Raw genomic sequence first — 18,783 nt, 5'->3', positions numbered from 1 at the left:
ATAACTGAGGTACAGAAGGGACAGTTAATTGGCCCAAAGTCACACAGCTACTAATAGTAAATGCTGGAGCTGGGGTTCAGACCAAGGACTTCCTCCAAAATTTGTGCTTAGGCTCTTTTTTTTTTTTTTTTTTTTTAAATTTCCCATTAATTAAAGATGATTCTGGCCAGGCGTGGTGGCTCACGCTTGTAATTCCAGCACTTTCAGAGGCTGAGGTGGGCAGATCACGTGAGGTCAGGAGTTTGATACCAGCCTGGCCAACATAGTGAAACCTCGTCTCTACTAAAAATACAAAAATTAACTGGGCATGGTGGCTCATGCTTGTAATCCCAACTACTTGAGAGGCTGAGGCAGGAGAATTGCTTGAACCTGGGAGGCGGAGGTTCAGTGAGCTGAGATCGCACCACTGCACTCCAGCCTGGGCAACAGAGCAAGACTTGGTCTCAAAACAAAAAGGAAAAGAAAAATTCCTTGAATTCATCAAGTTCTTTCCTGTGTCACATTGTCTTCCATGTTTCCTTTATCAGAAATGCAGGCCCCTTATTTCTGATGGCTCCTACTCCAAGTTTTCACATTATGTGGGCCCCATGCGTATGTCCTCTAAGTTTGTCTCATCTTTCAGCTTTCTGCTTCAATGTCACTTCCTCATAGAGCCCTTCTCAGATCTTCCAGGCAGAATCAGCCATTCTCTCTGATGCTTCCTTGTTCTTTTTCTTCATAGTGCTTAGCATACTTTATAAGCATATATTTACTTACGTGTTTAAGTTTCGTCTCCTGTACTAGACTGTAGGCTCCACAAGAGTACAGGGATTGTGTCTCTTCTGTTCATCATTACATATCCAGTGACTAGCATAGGATATGCCCTGGGTAATTACTGAGTAGTTGAAAGAATTCTGAAGCTGCCCAGGTGTGGTAGCTCATGCCTGTAATCCCAGCACTTTGGGAGGCTGCGGTGGGAGGCTTGCTTGAGCTCAGGAGTTCAAGACCAGCCTGGGCAACATGGTAGTGAGACCCTGTCTCTCTTTAAAAAAAAAGAAAAAAATCAAAGTTAATTTTGTGGCTTCTCTTTCTCATGAACAATTTATACAACAAATTTTCAGAAAACAACTTGTGTTAGGGTGATGAGATTGTGTTCTTGAATATTTTTATGTTTTGGCATTAAACATTTTCACAGTTTTGACCATCTCCTGTATCCAGTCAGTGTGCTAAGAGTGGTCAAACTGACATTTCCCTGTGTGTGTTTAGGTTGGATCCCAGAGACCGTGGAGGAATGGAAGCTTCTCCTTCATCTCATACAGGGCAAGAGGACAAGGCCAGCCCCCCAGGAGTCACTAAATGGGAGCCTCAGTGATGGGCCTTCCCCCATCAATGTGGAGAATGTGGCACTTCTGTTAGCTAAGGCCATGGGCCCAGATCGGGCTTGGTCACTGCTACAGGAATGTGGTCTGGCCCTTGCGTTGTCAGAGAAGTTTACCAGAACCTGTGATATCCTGAGGATTGCCGAGAAAAGGCAGAGGTAATACCAGTTTGTCCTACCCTCTGCATAGTGCTTGGAGAAGGTAGAAGGCCACAGACTTTCAGAGGTAGATGTGGAGATCATTTAGTCCCGACCCATCACTAACATGAGGAGACTGAGACTGATCTGGTAATTAAGGGAAGAGGCTAAAGTAATATTTCATTCACAGTCATGATCAAGATGCTGTTCAGATTAACCTGAATAATCTGATGTGTCCTTGATTCTTTAAAAATATTACTGGTACCAGGCTGGTCATGGTGGTTCACGCCTGTAATCCTAGCACTTTGTGAGGCCGAGGTGGGTGGATCACGAGGTCAAGAGATTGAGACCATCCTGGCCAACATGGTGAAACCCCATCTCTACTAAAAAAAAAAAGTACAAAAATTAGCTGGGCGTGGTGGCGCGTGCCTGTAGTCCCAGCTACTTGGGAGGCTGAGGCAGGAGAATCGCTTGAACTCGGAAGGTGGAGGTTGCAGTGAGCCGAGAACGTGACACTGTAGTCTAGCCTGGTGACAGAGCGAGACTCCATCTCAAAAAAAAAAAAAAAAATTACTAGTACCTGGCTGGGTACGGTGGCTTATGCCTGTAATCCCAGTACTTGGGGAGGCCAAGGCAGGTGGATAACCTGAGGTCAGGAGTTTGAGACCAGCCTGACCAATATGGTGAAACCCTGTCTACTAAAAAAAAAATACAAAAAAATTAACTGGACATGGTGGCAGACACTTGTAAATCCCAGCTACTCGGGAAGCTGAGGCAGGAGAATTGCTTGAACTCAGCAGGCAGAGATTGCAGTGAGCCAAGATCACGCCATTGCACTCCACCCTGGGCAACAAGAGCAAAACTCTGAAAAAAAAAAAAAAAAAAAAAAAAAAATTACTGGTACCGGATACCTAATGTCTCAGTAATTTTTTTTTTTTGTGGTATAATACACATAAAATTTATCATCTTAACAATTTAAAAATGTTCAGCTCAGTGGTATTGTTATTCACATTGTTTTGCATCCAGTCTCTAGAAGTTTTTCATTTTGCAAAACTGAAACTCCACACCCATTAAACAGCAACTTATTTCCTCTACCTAGCCCCTGGCAACCACAGTTCTACTTTCTGTTTTTATTAATTTTACTATTCTAAATACCTCATCTCAGTGGAATTATAATACATTTGTCGTTTTGTGACCGGCCTGTTTCACTGAGCATAGCGTCCTAAAGGTTTATCCATGTTGTAGCATGTGTCAGGATTTCCTTTCTGCTTAAGGCTGAATAATACTCCATTGTATATATATGCCACCTTTTGTTTATCCATTCATCTGTTGACAGACACTTGAATTGCTTCCACTTTCTGGCTACTGTGAATAACGCTGCTATGAATATGAGTATACAAATATGTCTTCCAGACACTGCTTTCAGTTCTTTTGGGTATATACCTGAAAGTGGAATTCTGGAATCATATGGTAATTCTATTTTTAATTTTTTGAGGAACGACCATACTGTTCTGTAGAGACTGCACCATTTTATTTTCCTGCCAGCAGTGCACAAGGGTTCCAATTTCTCCATGTGCTAGGCCCCACACTTGTCATTTTCTGTTGTTGTTTTTTGTTAAACAGTAGCTGTCCCAGTGGGTGTCAGGTACTATATATCTCATCGTGGTTTTGATTTGCATTTTTCTAGTGATTAGAGATGTTGAGCATTTTTTCATATGCTTATTGACCATTTATATAATTGTCTTTGGAGAAATACCTATTCAAGTCCTTTGCCCACATTGAAGCAAGGTTGGGTGTTTTCGTTGTTATTGCTATAAGAGTTCTCCGATATTCTGGATATTAAACCCTTATCAGATACATGATTTGCAAATATTTTCTTCCATTCTGTAGGTTGCCTTTTCACTCTGTGCATTGTGTCTTTTGATGCACAGAATCAGTCAACTTTTTGAATCCTCTGAAACTCTGTGGTTTTTAAGTTTTCTGTGAAGAATGAACAATGACAACTAAATTTGCTTGTTTTTCTTTGGGATTTCAGGGCCTTGATACAAAGCATGCTTGAAAAATGTGATCGGTTTCTCTGGTCCCAGCAGGCCTAGTGGGAGAAGATTCAGCAGGATGTCATGACATTTTGAGAAAAACTAAATCATGATCCTGAACCTTCTGAATGCATTTGTTATTGAAGGAAAGACACCACCCCCAAATCCTGCCATCTTATTGGGGCTACTTTTATCAATGTCTGTACCCTTGGCATCAGCATCTGTGACTCTTTATCCGTGACCTCAGTGTTTCTTAACCAAAGTTGTACTCAGCATTTCTTAACCAAAGTTGAATTTTGAAAAGAGTCAGTCCTTGTTTGCTGGAATTAGAATGTTAATGTCCTAGTATTATTCCGAACTACAGTATTAATTGCTTGTTGCTAGTGCATTAGAGAGATTATTTTCTTACTGTGGCTTCCATGTTGGGAGCAGAAGCTTTTCATCCTGGTCACATGAAGACAGATAGTATTATTGACTGGAGTTGAATTATTTTTATATCTTGTCTGCTACAATATGGAAATTACTGAAATAAGACCGTGTATAATGGAATTAACACCCAAAATAAGTAGAACACTGAAGATTTGAATTTGATATTTAAGTAAAATGGGACTGGGTGCAGTGGCTCAGGCCTGTAATCCCAACCCTTTGGAAGGTAAAGATGGGAGGATCACTTGAGGCCAGGAGTTCAAGACCAGCCTGGGCAACATAGTGAGAGTGCATCTCTACAAAAAATAAAAAAAATTAGCTAGGCATAGTACCTGAGGCCAGGAGGTCCAGGCCGCAATGAGATGTGTTTGTGCCATTGCACACCAGTCTGGGTGACAGAGAGAGACCCTGTCTCAAAAACAAATTAAATAAAATGTCTTCATATATAAATTAAGCTAATTAAAAATATTTTTCCCTGTATTTAATATTTTCTAATCTGAACCTATATACAGCTAATTCATTCTTAGAAATGTGTTATCTGTAATCTTTCCTAAACAGAGTAGCCCACAAGAATCATGCACTTTTTAAAATTATTTCTAAGAAGCCATAACAAAGCTGTGTACTAATAAAGACTGCAGCAAGCACTTGTGTTATTTAAATTATGTAAGTAGATTGTCATTTGTCAGGCTCCTGTGCATTTACATAGCATGTTATATTAGTAATAAATGTAAAATATGACTAAAGTTTTCATTGGAACAGAATGTAGACAGGGGGGTTATTGTGAGCATTTTGCAGAAAGGTGTGGAGTAAGTAAAGTGTTGGATGCATTGAACAATTCAACTCTTTTTTTCATTTATAACATAACCAGAGAATATGGACACAAATCACTGTTAAACTTACACATTACTCCTAGATATGATGCAACCATATGGGTTAAAGAGATTGTCGGGCTGGGTGCGGTGGCTCATGCCTGTAATCCCAGCACTTTGGGAGGCCAAGGTGGGTGGATCACAAGGTCAGGAGATTGAGACCATCCTGGCTAACATGGTGAAACCCCGTCTCTATGAAAAATACAAAAAAATTAGCCAGGCGTGCTGGCTGGTGCCTGTAGTCCCAGCTACTCGGGAGGCTGAGGCAGGAGAATGGCGAGAACCCGGGAGCCGGAGCTTGCAGTGAGCCAAGATCGTGCCTCTGCACTCCAGCCTGGGTGACAGAGCGAGACTCCATCTCAAAAAAAAAAAAGAGATTGTCAGGGAAAGGAGAATTCTTAGAATTCTGGGAAGTATGGAAAACCTTCCCACTAGCATAATTTGCCTTTTGGCTGTATTGGAGTATGTTGAAATGTGCGTCTATACTGAGATAAGGGTGAGAGTCCCCGTCCACTGTCAGCACAGTGACCACAAGAAGGCCCAGAGGAAGTCCCGTGACAAGCAGACAGCATGAACTGGCACAATTGTGCAATCATTTCCTCACAGACCTTCTCAAGGCACAGCAATTCTCATTTGATAAAGGGTATGGAGAGAAATTTCTAATAAACAAAAACAAATCTTGTCACTTGAATTTATTTTCCAAGGCAAACAAACAAAAATCACCTTCATGACATTAGATGAAAAAAAAAAATCTCCTTCAGTTAAACATTTAAACTTGCAGTCTATTTGGGTATTAGTTTTTAAATAGAACTTGTATCTTTCTTTCGCTTCCCTGAAAGTTCTAGGCAGATTGTGATTCATGGTTGCCTCCCTTTTGCTTTTGTTTACAGATCTGACCGCTGTTTTACAGGGCATCATAGTGGCTGAGAGCTTGTGTTCTGAGGCTGACTGCCTTGGTTTGAATATCTGCTCTCTGTTGCTTCATGACCTTGGGAAGTTCCTTTGTTTTTCTAAGTTTTAGTGTTCTCATCTGTAAAATGGGGATGATAGTAGCCCTGATTGAGGGTATTTGGAGGATTAGATGAGATAATAGCACAAAGAAAGAGTGACGTGTTAGAGCTCCTCTTTAGTGAGAATTAAAGGAGACGGAAATGTAGGGCACAGTGCCTGTGACATAGCGTATAGGTAATAATGTTAGCTGTTGTTAGAAAGGTTTGGGATGTTGTTGTTGGACCTGGTAGTTATCAGACCCATAGACATTGGATTTACATGAGCCAGAGACAGTGGGAAGACGAAAATTGAAATTCATAATTTCCTTGCATGTGTTAAATGTGTGACTGCTCTGGTCAAGGCTCAAAACCTTGTAGTAGTCATCCTTGCCTCTTCCTCCTCCTCTACCCTCACTTCTAATTACTAGGTACATCCTCTCAATTCTACCTTGCTGGTGTTTTCCATTAGTCATTTTTTTCCCATTGTTTCTTGCCACCGGCTCACGTTCTCATTATTTCTTGCCTAGACTATTGCCGCAGTCTTTGTTTTTTTTTTTTTTTGAGACGGAGTTTCGCTCTTGTTGCCCAGGCTGGAGTGCAATGGCGTCATCTCGGCCCACAGCAATCTCTGCCTCCCAGGTTCAAGTGATTCTCCTGCCTCAGCCTCCTGAGTAGTTGGGATTACAGGCATGTGCCACCACACCCAGCTAAATTTTTTTTTTTTTTTATTAGGGGTTTCTCCATGTTGGTCAGGCTGGTCTGGAACTCCCGACTTCAGGTGATCCGCCTGCCTTGGCCTCCTAAAGTGCTTGGATTACGGGCGTGAGCCACTGCGCCTGGCCCATTACAGCAGTCTTAAGTGACCTTCCTCTCTTCACCTCTAACCACTGACATCCCATCACTGCCACCAGTTCATCTCAGCACAATAAACGTAAACAGATCTATTAAGAGGTGACAGCGTGCTGGTGACCCTCGCAGCCCTCGCTCGCTCTCGGTGCCTCCTCGGCCTGGGCACCCACTCTGGCGGCACTTGAGGAGCCCTTCAGCCCACTGCTGCACTGTGGGAGCCCCTTTCTGGGCTGCCCAAGGCCGGAGCCGGCTCCCTCAGCTTGTGGGGAGGTGTGGAGGGAGAGGCGCTGGTGGGAACTGGGGCTGCGTGCAGTGCTTGCGGGCCAGTGCGAGTTCCGGGTGGGTGTGGGCTCAGCGGGCCGCACTCGGAGCTGCTGGCCGGCCCCGCCGGCCCCAGGCAGTGAGGGGCTTAGCCTGGGCCAGCAGCTGCTGTGCTCAATATCTCGCTGGGCCTTAGCTGCCTTCCCATGGGGCAGGGCTCAGGACCTGCAGCCCGCCATGCCTGAGCCTCCCCCCGACTCCGTGGGCTCCTGTGCGGCCCAAGCCTCCCCGGCGAGCACCGCCCCCTGCTCCACGGCGCCCAGTCCCATTGACCACCCAAGGGCTGAGGAGTGCAGGCACATGGTGCGGGACTGGCAGGCAGCTCCACCTGCCGCCCCGGTGTGGGATCCACTGGGTGAAGCCAGTTGGGCTCCTGAGTCTGGTGGGGACTTGGACAACCTTTATGTCTAGCTAAGGGATTGTAAATACACCAATCGGCACTCTGTATCTAGCTCAAGGATTGTAAACACACCAATCAGCACCCTGTGTCTAGCTCAGGGTTTGTGAATGCACCAACTGACACTGTATCTAGCTACTCTGGTGGGGACTTGGAGAACCTTTATGTCTAGCTAAGGGACTGTAAATACACTAATGGGCACTCTGTATCTAGCTAATCTAGTGGGGATGTGGAGAACTTTTGTGTCTAGCTCACGGATTGTAAACGCACCAATCAGCACCCTGTCAAAGGGGACCAATCAGCTCTCTGTAAAATGGACCAATTGGCTCTCTGTAAAATGGACCATTCGGCAGGATGTGGTTGGGGCCAGATAAGAGAATAAAAGCAGGCTGCCCGAGCTAGCGGTGGCAATCTGCTGGGGTCACCTTCCACACTGTGGAAGCTTTGTTCTTTCGCTCTTTGCAATGTATCTTGCTGCTGCTCACTCTTTGGGTCCACACTGCCTTTAAGAGCTGTAACACTCACCACGAAGGTGTGCAGCTTCGCTCCTGAAGCCAGCGAGACCACGAACCCACCAGGAGGAGCAAACAACTCCAGACGCTCTGCCTTAAGAGCTGTAACACTCACCACGAAGGTCCATAGCTTCACTCCTGAGCCAGCGAGACCACGAACCCACCAGAAAAGAAACTCTGAACACATCTGAACATCAGAAGGAACATTCCGGACACACCACCTTTAAGAACTGTAACACTGAAACACTCACCGTGAGGGTATGTGGCTTCATTCTTGAAGTCAGTGAGACCAAGAACCCACCAATTCTGGACACACTATCCCCCAGTCACAAACCTGGCTCCATATCAGAATCACCACAGGAGCTTGTTAAAAATACAATTGCTGGCCAGGGACGGTGGCTCACACTTGTAATCCCAGCATATTGGGAGGCCAAGGTGGGCGGAGCACTGTGGTCAGGAGTTCAAGACCAGCCTGGCCAACATAGTGAAACCCCGTCTCTACTAAAAAAACAAAAAAATTTTAGCCAGGCATGGTGGTGGGTGCCTGTAGTCCCAGCTACTTGGGAGGCTGAGGCAGGAGAATCGCTTGAAGCCAGGAGGTGGAGGTTGCAGTGAGCCGAGATTGCACCACTGCTCTCCAGCCTGGGCCACGCAGCGAGACTGTTAAAAAAAATAATTAGCTGGGCATTGTGGCACACACTTGTAGTCCCAGCTACTCAGGAGGCTGAGACATGAGAATACTTGAACCCGGGAGGCGGAGGTTGCAGTGAGTTGAGATCGCACCACGGCCCTCCAGCCTGGGTGACAGAGTGAGAGTCTGTCTCAAAAAAAAAAAAAAAAAAAATGGTAGAGACCCTGCCCCAAACCTGAAATCTATAGATCAAGGGACTAATTTATTTTTATTTTTTTTTTATTTTATTTTTGAGACAGAGTCTCGCTCTGTCGCCCAGGCTGGAGTGCAATGACATGATCTCAGCTCACTCCTACCTCCTGGTTTCAAGCAATTCTCCTGCCTCAGCCTATCGAGTAGCTGGGATTACAGGTGTGCGCCACCACACCTGGCTAATTTTTGTATTTTTAGTAAAGGTGGGGTTTCACCATGTTGGCCAGGCTGGTCTTCAACTCCTGACCTCAATTAATCTGCCCACCTGGGCCTCCTGAAGTGCTGGGATTACAGGTGTGAGCCACTGTGCCCGGTCTCAATGGACTAATTTAACCTCCCTCAATTTGCCATTCACCCCCACACTGTTCTGAGATTTAGTCATCCTCGTGTGTAGATGCACCACAGCCCCTGAGAAAGTGTTTATCTTGCTCTCATGAGAGGTTAATTGCAGATGCACTGCCAGGATCTTTGTCTTCTTGGGGCAGAGTCATGCCACTTCCCAGTCAGAAACTTTTCAGCGCCTCCCCTCTGTTTTCAAAGTACAGCCCAAGCCCTTGGGCTTGGCATTTAAGGCCTTCTGTGATCTATTTTCAAACTTTTTCTCGGTTTCAGAGCCCAAGTTTGTCCCTTGTCTTGGGTCCTCCGTTCCTTGCATACGTTCTGCACTTTGCTCTTTTTGCGTATGTTCCTGTTCGACCCTGGTGTGGCTTTTCACCCATTGCCCACCTGCTGAAATTTCCTCAGGATTCTGTCCACCTCACATGGACGTGAGGGCTGTATAATTTTCAGAACCCCGAGCTTATGAGGGCCCCCCACTTGGTTTAATGTTCTGCTTTCACTGTTTTGAAATTCTTAATAATTGATGGACAAGGGTCCCCACATTTTTTTCCCTGTTTTGGCTTCTCAACAAGTCCCCACTTTTTTTTTTTTTTTTTTTTTTTTTTTTTTTTTTTTTTTTTTTTTTTTGCAGTAGTTCCTACAGATTAGGTAGGAGCTCCTGACTGCCACAGTAGATCTAGGGTAGAGCCTGAGATTTTGCATTTCTGACAAGATCCCAGGCGATGCTGATGCCTCTGGTCCTTGGATCACACTTTGAGTAGCAAGGGTCAGACTAAAGTATAGTAGAGCCAACAACTTGGAAGGAACCTGAAAGACAGTACGGAGCTGAAGTCCCTGGCAGCTGAGATACTCATCACAAACTGTTAAGTGAGAGATAAATTTGTATATTCCTTACCATTCTGTATTTTGGAGTATCTTTGTTAAAGCAAGTTAGCCTTACCCTACTAAAGGAAGTGAAGGAGAGCAGGTTTCACAGGTCTTTCTGTCCTTTTCTAATTTGGAAAAAGCCTATGAGGTGTGCAATGGGAACCTGGCCCTGAGTGGGTCAAACACAAGCTCATGCTCTCTGGTTCGCTTCCTCCAGTGCTGGTGGGGACTGACTAGAGTGGCCTTTCTGATCTGAGGGGTTGGAGACTGATTTTGAAAGAAGTCCTCTTAGACTTCTAGCCCAGACCACACAGTGCAGCCCAGCTTACCAGAGTTCTGCTTTGAAGTTTGGGGCCAAACCCCAACCAACAATAGAGTGCTGGTCATTGTCCTCAGAACCGATCTCCACTGGGGACCTTGTGGGTTTGATTGGGCATAAGATTCATATATTCCTTGTATCCCCTAACCGTAAAGGCCATCATATTGCCCCCATTTTACCCCAGCCTCTAACAAAGTACCTATGTTGTAAGAAAACAAAAACAAGTTATTTCAAGCAAAAGATTATGTAGTGTGTTACAATCTTGTTGCTAGGAATGTCACCATGTCCCTAAACCTATTAAAGCCCCATAGCATCCCTAAATTCCTTCAGTGTCTTATGGAGCACTGTGCTCCAAATCATGTTCCCCCTGGGAGTGGCATCTGTGTGGGATCACAAGGGTTATGGCAGGTTTCATTAGTCCATGGTGGTTTACATTTCTCTGTCTCTCCCAGTCGCCCTGCCTCTTTCCCCATCTTGGCTACCCAGTATAGTTTCTTCTTGTCTCTTTTATTCTCAATCTAAGATCCAGTCCATTCCTTTGTTCCCAAGTGAACTTGCTGTGTCCAGACCTTACTTTCAAAAAGCAAAGCTTTGCACTGTGTATCAGATGCAGCCTATCAACTACTTCAGACCTGCTGGCCCCCTCCCCTTTCTCCAGCCACTGCTACAGCGATGAGTTCTACCATAGGCTTTGATTCATTTCACGCAGGTACAACCTGGCAGCACCTTGCTTTGGGTCTGCTCCGTGGACCTTCTACTTCCTACTCCAGGTAAACCTGCCGGACACTCATGTGTGCATAGCCAACAAATGCAGAAAAGTTAACAATGGTGGGGCCACCTTTGACCAAAGGGAGGTGGAAGCCAGTTGCTAGGTGCCTTTCATTTTGGACTCCTGATGGAGAGCACTGAGACACTTTTTACGATGTTCCTCTGAAGGTCCCAGTGGCATCAGTTATGTGGCTCTTATGCGTGGCCAGCTGTATAATGTGTCCCTGTATTGGCCTTGCTCCTCCCTGTTTTACTCCACTGTCTCACTCCTGCTCCCCATGTTCATTCCCCAAATAAAATACCTACATACAAGACTTTGTTTCCGCTTTCTTTTTTTTTTTTTCTTTTTTTTTTTCTTTTTTTGAGACGGAGTCTTGCTCTGTCACCCAGGCTGGAGTGCAGTGGCGCAATCTCGGCTCACTGCAAGCTCCGCCTCCCGGGTTCACGCCATTCTCCTGCCTCAGCCTCTCCGAGTAGCTGGGACTACAGGCGCCCGCCACCACGCCCGGCTAATTTTTTGTATTTTTAGTAGAGACGGGGTTTCACCGTGGTCTCGATCTCCTGACCTCGTGATCCGCCCGCCTCGGCCTCCCAAAGTGCTGGGATTACAAGCGTGAGCCACCGCGCCCGGCTTCCGCTTTCTTTTCAGGAGAACCCATGCTAAGAATTGTGGAAAGGTGGCGGAGGTGGGAAGCGGGTGCAGTGGGGAGAGTCTGCTATTCTTTGAGGCTTTATCACCTAGACTTAGTCTGTTATCTAAGTTGAGGGTGTATTAGGTAAGAAAGAGTAGTTACCCAGTCATCACTGCAGGCTGGGTCTTCTCTCCCCACACGACCTGCTTCCTTTTCCTCCCACTCTGATGTCCTCCACATCTGTTCAGCAGAGCTCCCTGACCCTACCTGCAGATGCAGCACAACTTATGGCTTGCTATAGGAAATACTGAAGGATCCTCAACCTCCAGTCTCTAGGCAAGCCTCCAACTACACTCTGGGGTACTAGGGAGAGTGGCACATCCACACTTATTCAATAGTGAGAGACCCAAAGGCATTGCTTCTGATCAAGGAACCAATTTTACAAAAAATGAAGTATGACAGGGTCCCATGCTTATGGAATTCACTGCTCTTACCATGTTCCCTGTCTTCCTGAAGAAGAGAGGAGGTCTCCACTGCCAAACCTCTTGGCCTCGTTCAGTGTATCGCAGGTTCTGGAGTCAGACAAACCAGCCTGCAGTCCTGGCTCTGCACCTGTTACATGTGTGACATTGGAGAAGGCCTGAGCACATAGCTCTAAACCTGTTTATCCAACTGAGAACATCAAAGGCTTCTCTGCAGTGTCAATCAGATAAAGCATGTAAAGTATAGGACACAGTCTTGCAATTGCAATGTAAAAGATGGCAGCGATTCTAGTTACTATTCACTGGCCTTCCATATTCCAGCAGAGTTTGGGCTGCCACCACTGTGTGCCTGTACTGAGGCTCTTATTGTGTTGTGTCTACCTACATATCTCGCTTTCTCTTTAGAACAATAAACATTGTCAAATGACAATGAGTGAGACTAATGTATCTTGTGAACAGTTACACAGGACAATAGAAATGAAAGTGTTTTTAGGAACTGTTCAAATGCTAGTTATGTTACAGGGGCTTCCAGTCCAGCAGAGGAACTGACATACAAAAACAGTTCTGAGAGGAGGGGGTAAAGATGAACCAGCAGGTGTGAACAAAGTGCTTGGGAACTACAAACTCTGCCCCAGAGTGTGGTTCATGGCTACCAGGAAGGCTTTTCAAGGAAGTGGAATTTTTGTCTGGACGTGAATTCTAAGTCAGTGAAAAGAAAGATGAGGGAAACAAATGGGAGAGCCATTCTTTCGGGAGAATAAAGAGAAACTTTAAAAATTGGGTCAGTCAGAAGCAGGGTGATGTCCCTAAAAAAATAAAATAAAATAGTAAAATAAAATTTTAAAATGAGATCAGGAGTAGGGGCTAGTGTTGGTGAGACTAATGTATCAGTTGCCAGGACTCTTGGGATGAGGCTTTCCAAAGCCTCATGGAAACGTCATTGAGGACAAGGCCAGGAGCTCGAGAAGGGGACAGGACACAACTGACAGGGCAGTGAAGAGATCTGGGCACACAGAGGCCTGGGAATAGCAGTAAACGACTGGCGAGGCCTCTGCATGACCAGGGAGAGGGGGTGGGTGAGCGGTGTGAGACAATTGATCGATGTAGCCACAGATAGAAAAGGAAGGGTTTAACATAGAGGTTTATTAACAGCTAACATGAGATTAGCTACTAAGGGATAAAGAACACAGAAAGAAATAAATTTGGGAAAGGGCATCTCACAAAGCTGAGATTAAATCTTGCTCAAGAGTGTGTGGCTGTAGCCGCTGGGTGGCAGGAAGCTTTTGCTGGGCAAGCCAAAGCTGACAAGCAAGGAACTCTCCGCTGAGGTGCTGGCAAAACGTGCCGGGGTGCAGTTGAACTCATTGGGAATGTGGCTGGGGTTCCTACAAACTCACTGGGCAACTGCTCACATGGGGTAAGGGGTGGGATGCTGCTGAAGCCCCTGGGATCCTGTAGGGGTGGCCAGTGAACTCATCTTACCCTTGCCTCAGGGATGGCCAGGATGCCCTGTGTGCCCAGGAGTTGTCTCCCACCCACCCAGGCTCCACCTTCACCTAGATGTGCATGGATCACCCCTTCATACTAAACAGGCAGTCTATACCACAAAGAATAACACAGAGTTTCCACAAATTCCACCTCTTAAGTATTTATTAGATACCTATTGTGTGCCCTCTCCCAGCTTTGTATCCCTGTCCTGAGGGCCTCACAGCCAGGTCTCCTGAGAGCAGAGTGAAGAGGAAGCTCAGTATTTCTCAGGCAGGCCAGCAGGTCGGAAGTGATTGGGGTCTTTGCCACTCCTGCCCCATTCATTGGCAGCCTGATCAGCCAGTGTGTCCTCCGCATGATGGCCCATGAATTTCTGATAATCCTCTCTGGCATTGCTGTAATCAAGGCAGGCAAGAAGGAGATTAATCATCAGGCCATTGAGCAACAGCCCACCCTCCCATTCTCCCCGTTCCAAGGGAGGGCTCAGAGAGGAGCCCACAAAGGCCAAGGAAGGAGGGGTGAAAACACTGACCCTGCCTGGGCACCGCCGCATTCAGCCAGGCTGGGCACCCCTAGGCTGGATGAACAGCACCCAGAGAGGGAGGGTGAGGAATCACTCACTCCTACCATCCACTCAGACCCTCCCACTGAGCACAGAGGCAGAGAGAGGGCAAGAAGACGAGGGGCCGCAGCCTCTAACTTCTCTACAAGGAGCTCGACTCCCTCCTGACTGTCCGAGGCAGGCAAGCTCTGCTCACCCAGCCCTGGCGTCCCAGGAGCTCCAGTTACCTGATCACTTCTGCGGCCCAGGCACCCCCAGGTCCCCTTTTGGCAGCATCATAGTTCCCCCGAGCATGGAAGTATTTGTCTGCGCCAATGTAATTGGCTTCTCTCATGTCAGAGTAGGCTCTCCACATGTCCCGAGCCCCTGGAAAGGAAAGGAAAGGCAGAACAGACATCAGGAGAACATAAAGACTCCAACAACACCTTAGAGGGGAATGAAAGAAGGACAAATCTTCCACTGACTTCAAGCTTTCAGCCTGTGATCATAGCAGCCTTGGATACCATGGTTGAGAAGCACATTCCTTTATCCTAGTTGGCTTCTCCAGGTCCCCTGGTGAAGAGCCACTGCTATAGAATGAAGCTGCCTGTGATAAGATCCAGGAGTGTATATGAATGAAGTGGTGACATGGAATATTGATGCTGAGAAAGGTGGCAGACACAGAGTACTTCTGCCCTGACTGCTAAAGTATATATTCTTTTCTTTTCTTTTTTTTTTTTGTTTAGACAGAGTCTCGCTCTGTCGCCCAGGATGGAGTGCAGTGGTGCTATCTCAGCTCATCACAACCTCCACCTCCCAGGTTCAAGAGATTCTTCTGCCTCAGCCTCCTGAGTAGCTGAGATTACAGGCATGCGCCACCACGCCTGGCTAATTTTTGTATTTTTAGTAGAGACAGGGATTTCACCATGTTGGTCAGGCTGGTCTCGAACTCCTGACCTCGTGATCCCCCTGCCTTGGCCTCCCAAAGTGCGGAGATTACAGGCATGAGCCACTGCACTGTGACCTAAAGTATATATTCTTGCAAATGGAATACACGTCATTGTGACCTGAGTCCCAGTGACTGCTAGGAGCATAAAAGTCCCTAAACACTTTCTCAGTAGGCTGTAGTGATGCTGTGGGTTGCTTGAGGAAGCAGTAGGGCAGTGGTGCTCCACCTTTGATGCACTTTCTTTTTCTTTTTTATTTATTTATTTTTTAGACGGAGTCTTGCTCTGTCACCCAGGCTGGAGCACACTGGTGCGATCTCAAGTCACTGCAACCTCTGCTTCTCAGGTTCAAGTGATTCTCATGCTTCATCCTCCCAAGTAGCTGGGATTACAGGTCCTGCCACCATGCCTGGCTACATTTTAGTATTTTTAGTAGAGACGGGGTTTCACCGTGTTGGCCAGGCTGCTCGGGAACTCATGACCTCAAGCGATTCATCCACCTTGGCCTCCCAAAGTGCTGGAATTACAGGTGTGAGCCTTGGCTGCACTTTCTAATCACCCAGAGAGAAACTGGAAGTCCCAATGCCCAGGCCACACCCCAGGCCAGTTTCTGCAGACTCTGCTGGGGAGTTGCAGGCATGGGTAGTTCAGATGATGCCAAATTGTCCCTGAGATTCATAACCGTCAACCTCTAGGAGGCGGTCAGTGATGTAACAGCTCTGACCTCAAGCACAGCCGGGCTCAAACCTCTGCCCTGCCACCTGCTGACTGGCAGTAAGTCCCTGGGCATTGGCCTCAGCTGCTCTAAGTCTCAGCTTTCTCACCTTCAAAGAGGGGAAGATGCCTGTCTCACAGAGTCATTCTGAAACTAAATGAGAAAATGCTCTGGTCCTTGTGGGGGCTTGATGCACATTAGTTCCCAGCTCTTGTCAAGAAGGCTGGAGAAGGAATGGAAATAGAACAAACCAGGAAGGGAGCCCCTGACAGAGCGAGGCGAAAGAGCTCTGTACATTATCCAACTGGGAAATCGAAGGAGGAAAGAGAAAGAAGACAGAAGGGTCAACAGCCTTAGTCATACTCTTATGCGATTTATGCTGAGGGACATTTTATACCAATTGCAGGCCTTATTTTGCATCTTCTACTCAAAACAAACAGCTCAGCTGCTCCTGGAAAGGATGACTGTTCTTTCTCTGAGTAACTGACTGACAATAATCCTCGACTCTCTAATCTGTTTAGCAGCTCCCCAGGCACCCGGCACATCCTGCACATTGGGCAGCACAACCTAAGAAAGCGGCTCAAATCTTAAGGAAGCACAGAAATACCCCGTGTGCGTTGTTACTGGATGCCCCGTCCCTTACGGCTCAGGAGATGTGTTTTTGATACACCTTGCAGTGGCTTCTGAAACATGATCCATCCACTGAACACACCCTGAGAAGCTGCACTACGGGGAAAGGAGATATTCCCAGCAGCTCTGAAAGATTCGAGACAGGCAACCCAGCAAAGCATCATTTTCCCCAGTTTATCAGGTCCAGGGTGATGTTTCTCTTCAGAAATCCTGCATACCTTCTGAAGCCTTACCATCAAAAGCCTCGCCAAGGAATGAAAAAAAGCTTCGGCTGCTGACACCCAGGACCAAGGAGCAGAAAACCAGGCCTGTGAGAAGCTTCATGGTGCTGAAATGAAAGGAAAAGTCAGGCAGTCGCCCACAAGACTGGCACAGCTTCCCCTGGGACTTATATTCCCACGAGAGCCTGGTTATTTCCACTGGATCTTATTAGAGTCTTAGTGGCTCACCTAGGAAACCTTGCAGCAGGACCTCACTGAGAGCCAGAAGCCCTCGGTTCTGAACCCATCAGCCCTGAAGCCTGACTGTGTAAGAGGATGCCAACGTGGCATTGATGGAGGAAGGCGGGAGTTACAACCAGACTGTCACTCCCTCAAGTAGCCTATAATTCCCCACAACGCATTTACTGTGTGTATCCTCTGCCCAGCACAGAACTCAACATGGGATAAACACAAAGCAGGATCATTATTTTTTATTCTTAAAGCCTTTAGCACCTGGTATTCCCAGGTGGTCTCCCATCCAAGTACTACCAGGCCCGACCCTGCTTACCTCGCTAGATCAGAGGAGATAAGACACCTTCAGAATGGTATGGCTGTAGGCCCCAGGATAACTATTTTTTAAAGGAAATGATAATCTTGTTGGGAAAGAGAAAACAGAGTAAGTTTTAAAAATCACTCCTTGGTGTGCTCCTCACCTGAGCTGTGCTGAAGCTGAGCTGCGGGTCCCTGTCTGCCAGGGAGAGGTGGCTGCTATTTATACTGAGCCTTGCTGGTCTCTTGGGAGGGAAGAAAAGCTGGATGTGGTCCCTGGTGAAAGTCCCTGCAGGTCATTTCCCCTACAAAACAGTCTAAGACAGGTTCCTGGACGCCAGTGGTTTCTTCATCCCGGGTCATTTATCCCAGTTGTGTAACCTGTGGGAACAAGAGAGGTTTGCTGTGCCTTGGCAATGGACAGGGTGCTAGACCAGCTCTGCTCCTCAGCACTGGGGGAAGTGCCGCTGCAGAGATGCCGGTGGGAGCCCCGTGATGGCGGCACCTGGGCTGCTGGAAGGTGTGGAGTGAGGGCGGCCCTTCAGCCAGCTCCTGACTATACCTGTCATTTCCTCAGGATGGGCCCTGCTGGGCCACATGGCAGATGACCCTGACATGAAGTCCCTGTGAGTTCATGTCTAAAGCCTTTAAGCTTTAAAACGGACAGCCTCCCCCTGCCATATCTCATGTGTGCACTGGAAGGCTCCTTCCACCCCTCTGTCTGGATATCCTGATATTTCTCAGCACAGAAAATCTCTGCTCATTTTGGCTAGCTGGCCTAGCCAATTTGGAAATGCTTTTTCTAAGTTGGCTCCTGAGCCAAGGGCAATGTAGAGGGGGGAGCTTTCTGCTGCCCCAGCCTAGTCCTGGAGCCCCACCTCGGGAGAATGAAAGTGTGGTGTGTTAAATAGGCAGCCCAGCTGGGGACGTGCCCAGCTCCCAGGCAGGGAAGGGTGGGAGAGCTCTTGGTCTGTTGTATTATCACAGAGGGGTGCAGGGGGCATGCAGGTCACTCTCTCATAAGAACATCAACAGGGTCAGATTAGCTCTGCAGAGGCTTATGGAGGAGCATGGTGGCCAGAGATGGGTCAGTACCAGAGCCCAGCGGGGGCTGAGGCCAGGACATGCGGAGAGGCTGGTGGACATAGCAGCAACTCTGGTTTCTTCTTCTCCGGTCCATGTTCATACCCTGAGGGCTAGGCATTTGTAATAACAAACAAACAAGAAATTTAGAAATGGGCCAGGCATGGTAGCATGTGCCTATAGTCCCAGCTACTTGGGAGGCCAAGGCAGGAGGCCTGCTTGAACCCACAAATTTGAGGCCAGCCTGGGCAACACAGCAAGATTATCTTTAAAAAATTTTTTTAATCTCCGAGAAATGGGTAGGGCCAGGAGGTAAAGGATGGCTAAATGCCCCATAAGCAGCAAATGCGTGGCTCCAATGTGAACAATGATATTGTAGACTCTGTTCTGACACCTATGCATTGACACTTCCACCTCCCCCACTACATCCTGCCACCTTGAAACCA

At 47.1% G+C, this 18,783-nt stretch overlaps 2 protein-coding genes and 1 pseudogene across 6 annotated transcripts in view; 1 reads left to right on the top strand and 2 right to left on the bottom strand.

Annotated features, from left to right (window-relative positions):
- HPS5 (HPS5 biogenesis of lysosomal organelles complex 2 subunit 2) overlaps positions 1-4,789 on the top strand; it is a 43,620-nt gene extending 38,831 nt beyond the window's left edge. For all 5 annotated transcript variants that reach the window (XM_030829712.1, XM_030829716.1, XM_030829713.1 and 2 more), the window contains 2 exons: positions 1,246-1,516; positions 3,531-4,789. In XM_030829712.1, the coding sequence (XP_030685572.1) occupies positions 1,246-1,516; positions 3,531-3,591 (332 nt within the window). In that variant the 3' untranslated portion in view covers positions 3,592-4,789. The remainder of the gene's footprint in view (positions 1-1,245; positions 1,517-3,530) is intronic.
- A 9,036-nt stretch (positions 4,790-13,825) lies between these two features.
- On the bottom strand, positions 13,826-17,445 carry SAA1 (serum amyloid A1). Its single transcript, XM_003254287.3, has 4 exons — positions 17,419-17,445; positions 16,739-16,833; positions 14,462-14,600; positions 13,826-14,067 (listed from the first exon to the last, which is right to left on the bottom strand). The coding sequence occupies exons 2-4, from the start codon at positions 16,827-16,829 to the stop codon at positions 13,929-13,931; spliced, it is 369 nt and encodes a 122-aa protein (XP_003254335.1). The 5' UTR covers positions 16,830-16,833; positions 17,419-17,445; the 3' UTR covers positions 13,826-13,928.
- On the bottom strand, positions 17,207-17,324 carry LOC115830596 (annotated as a pseudogene).
- Positions 17,446-18,783: the final 1,338 nt, after the last annotated feature.

Source organism: Nomascus leucogenys, chromosome 15 (assembly GCF_006542625.1).
Source record: "Nomascus leucogenys isolate Asia chromosome 15, Asia_NLE_v1, whole genome shotgun sequence".
Taxonomy (NCBI): domain Eukaryota; kingdom Metazoa; phylum Chordata; class Mammalia; order Primates; family Hylobatidae; genus Nomascus; species Nomascus leucogenys.
The sequence above is the reverse complement of the archived record's forward strand: the minus strand, read 5'-3'. Positions and strand labels throughout refer to the sequence as shown.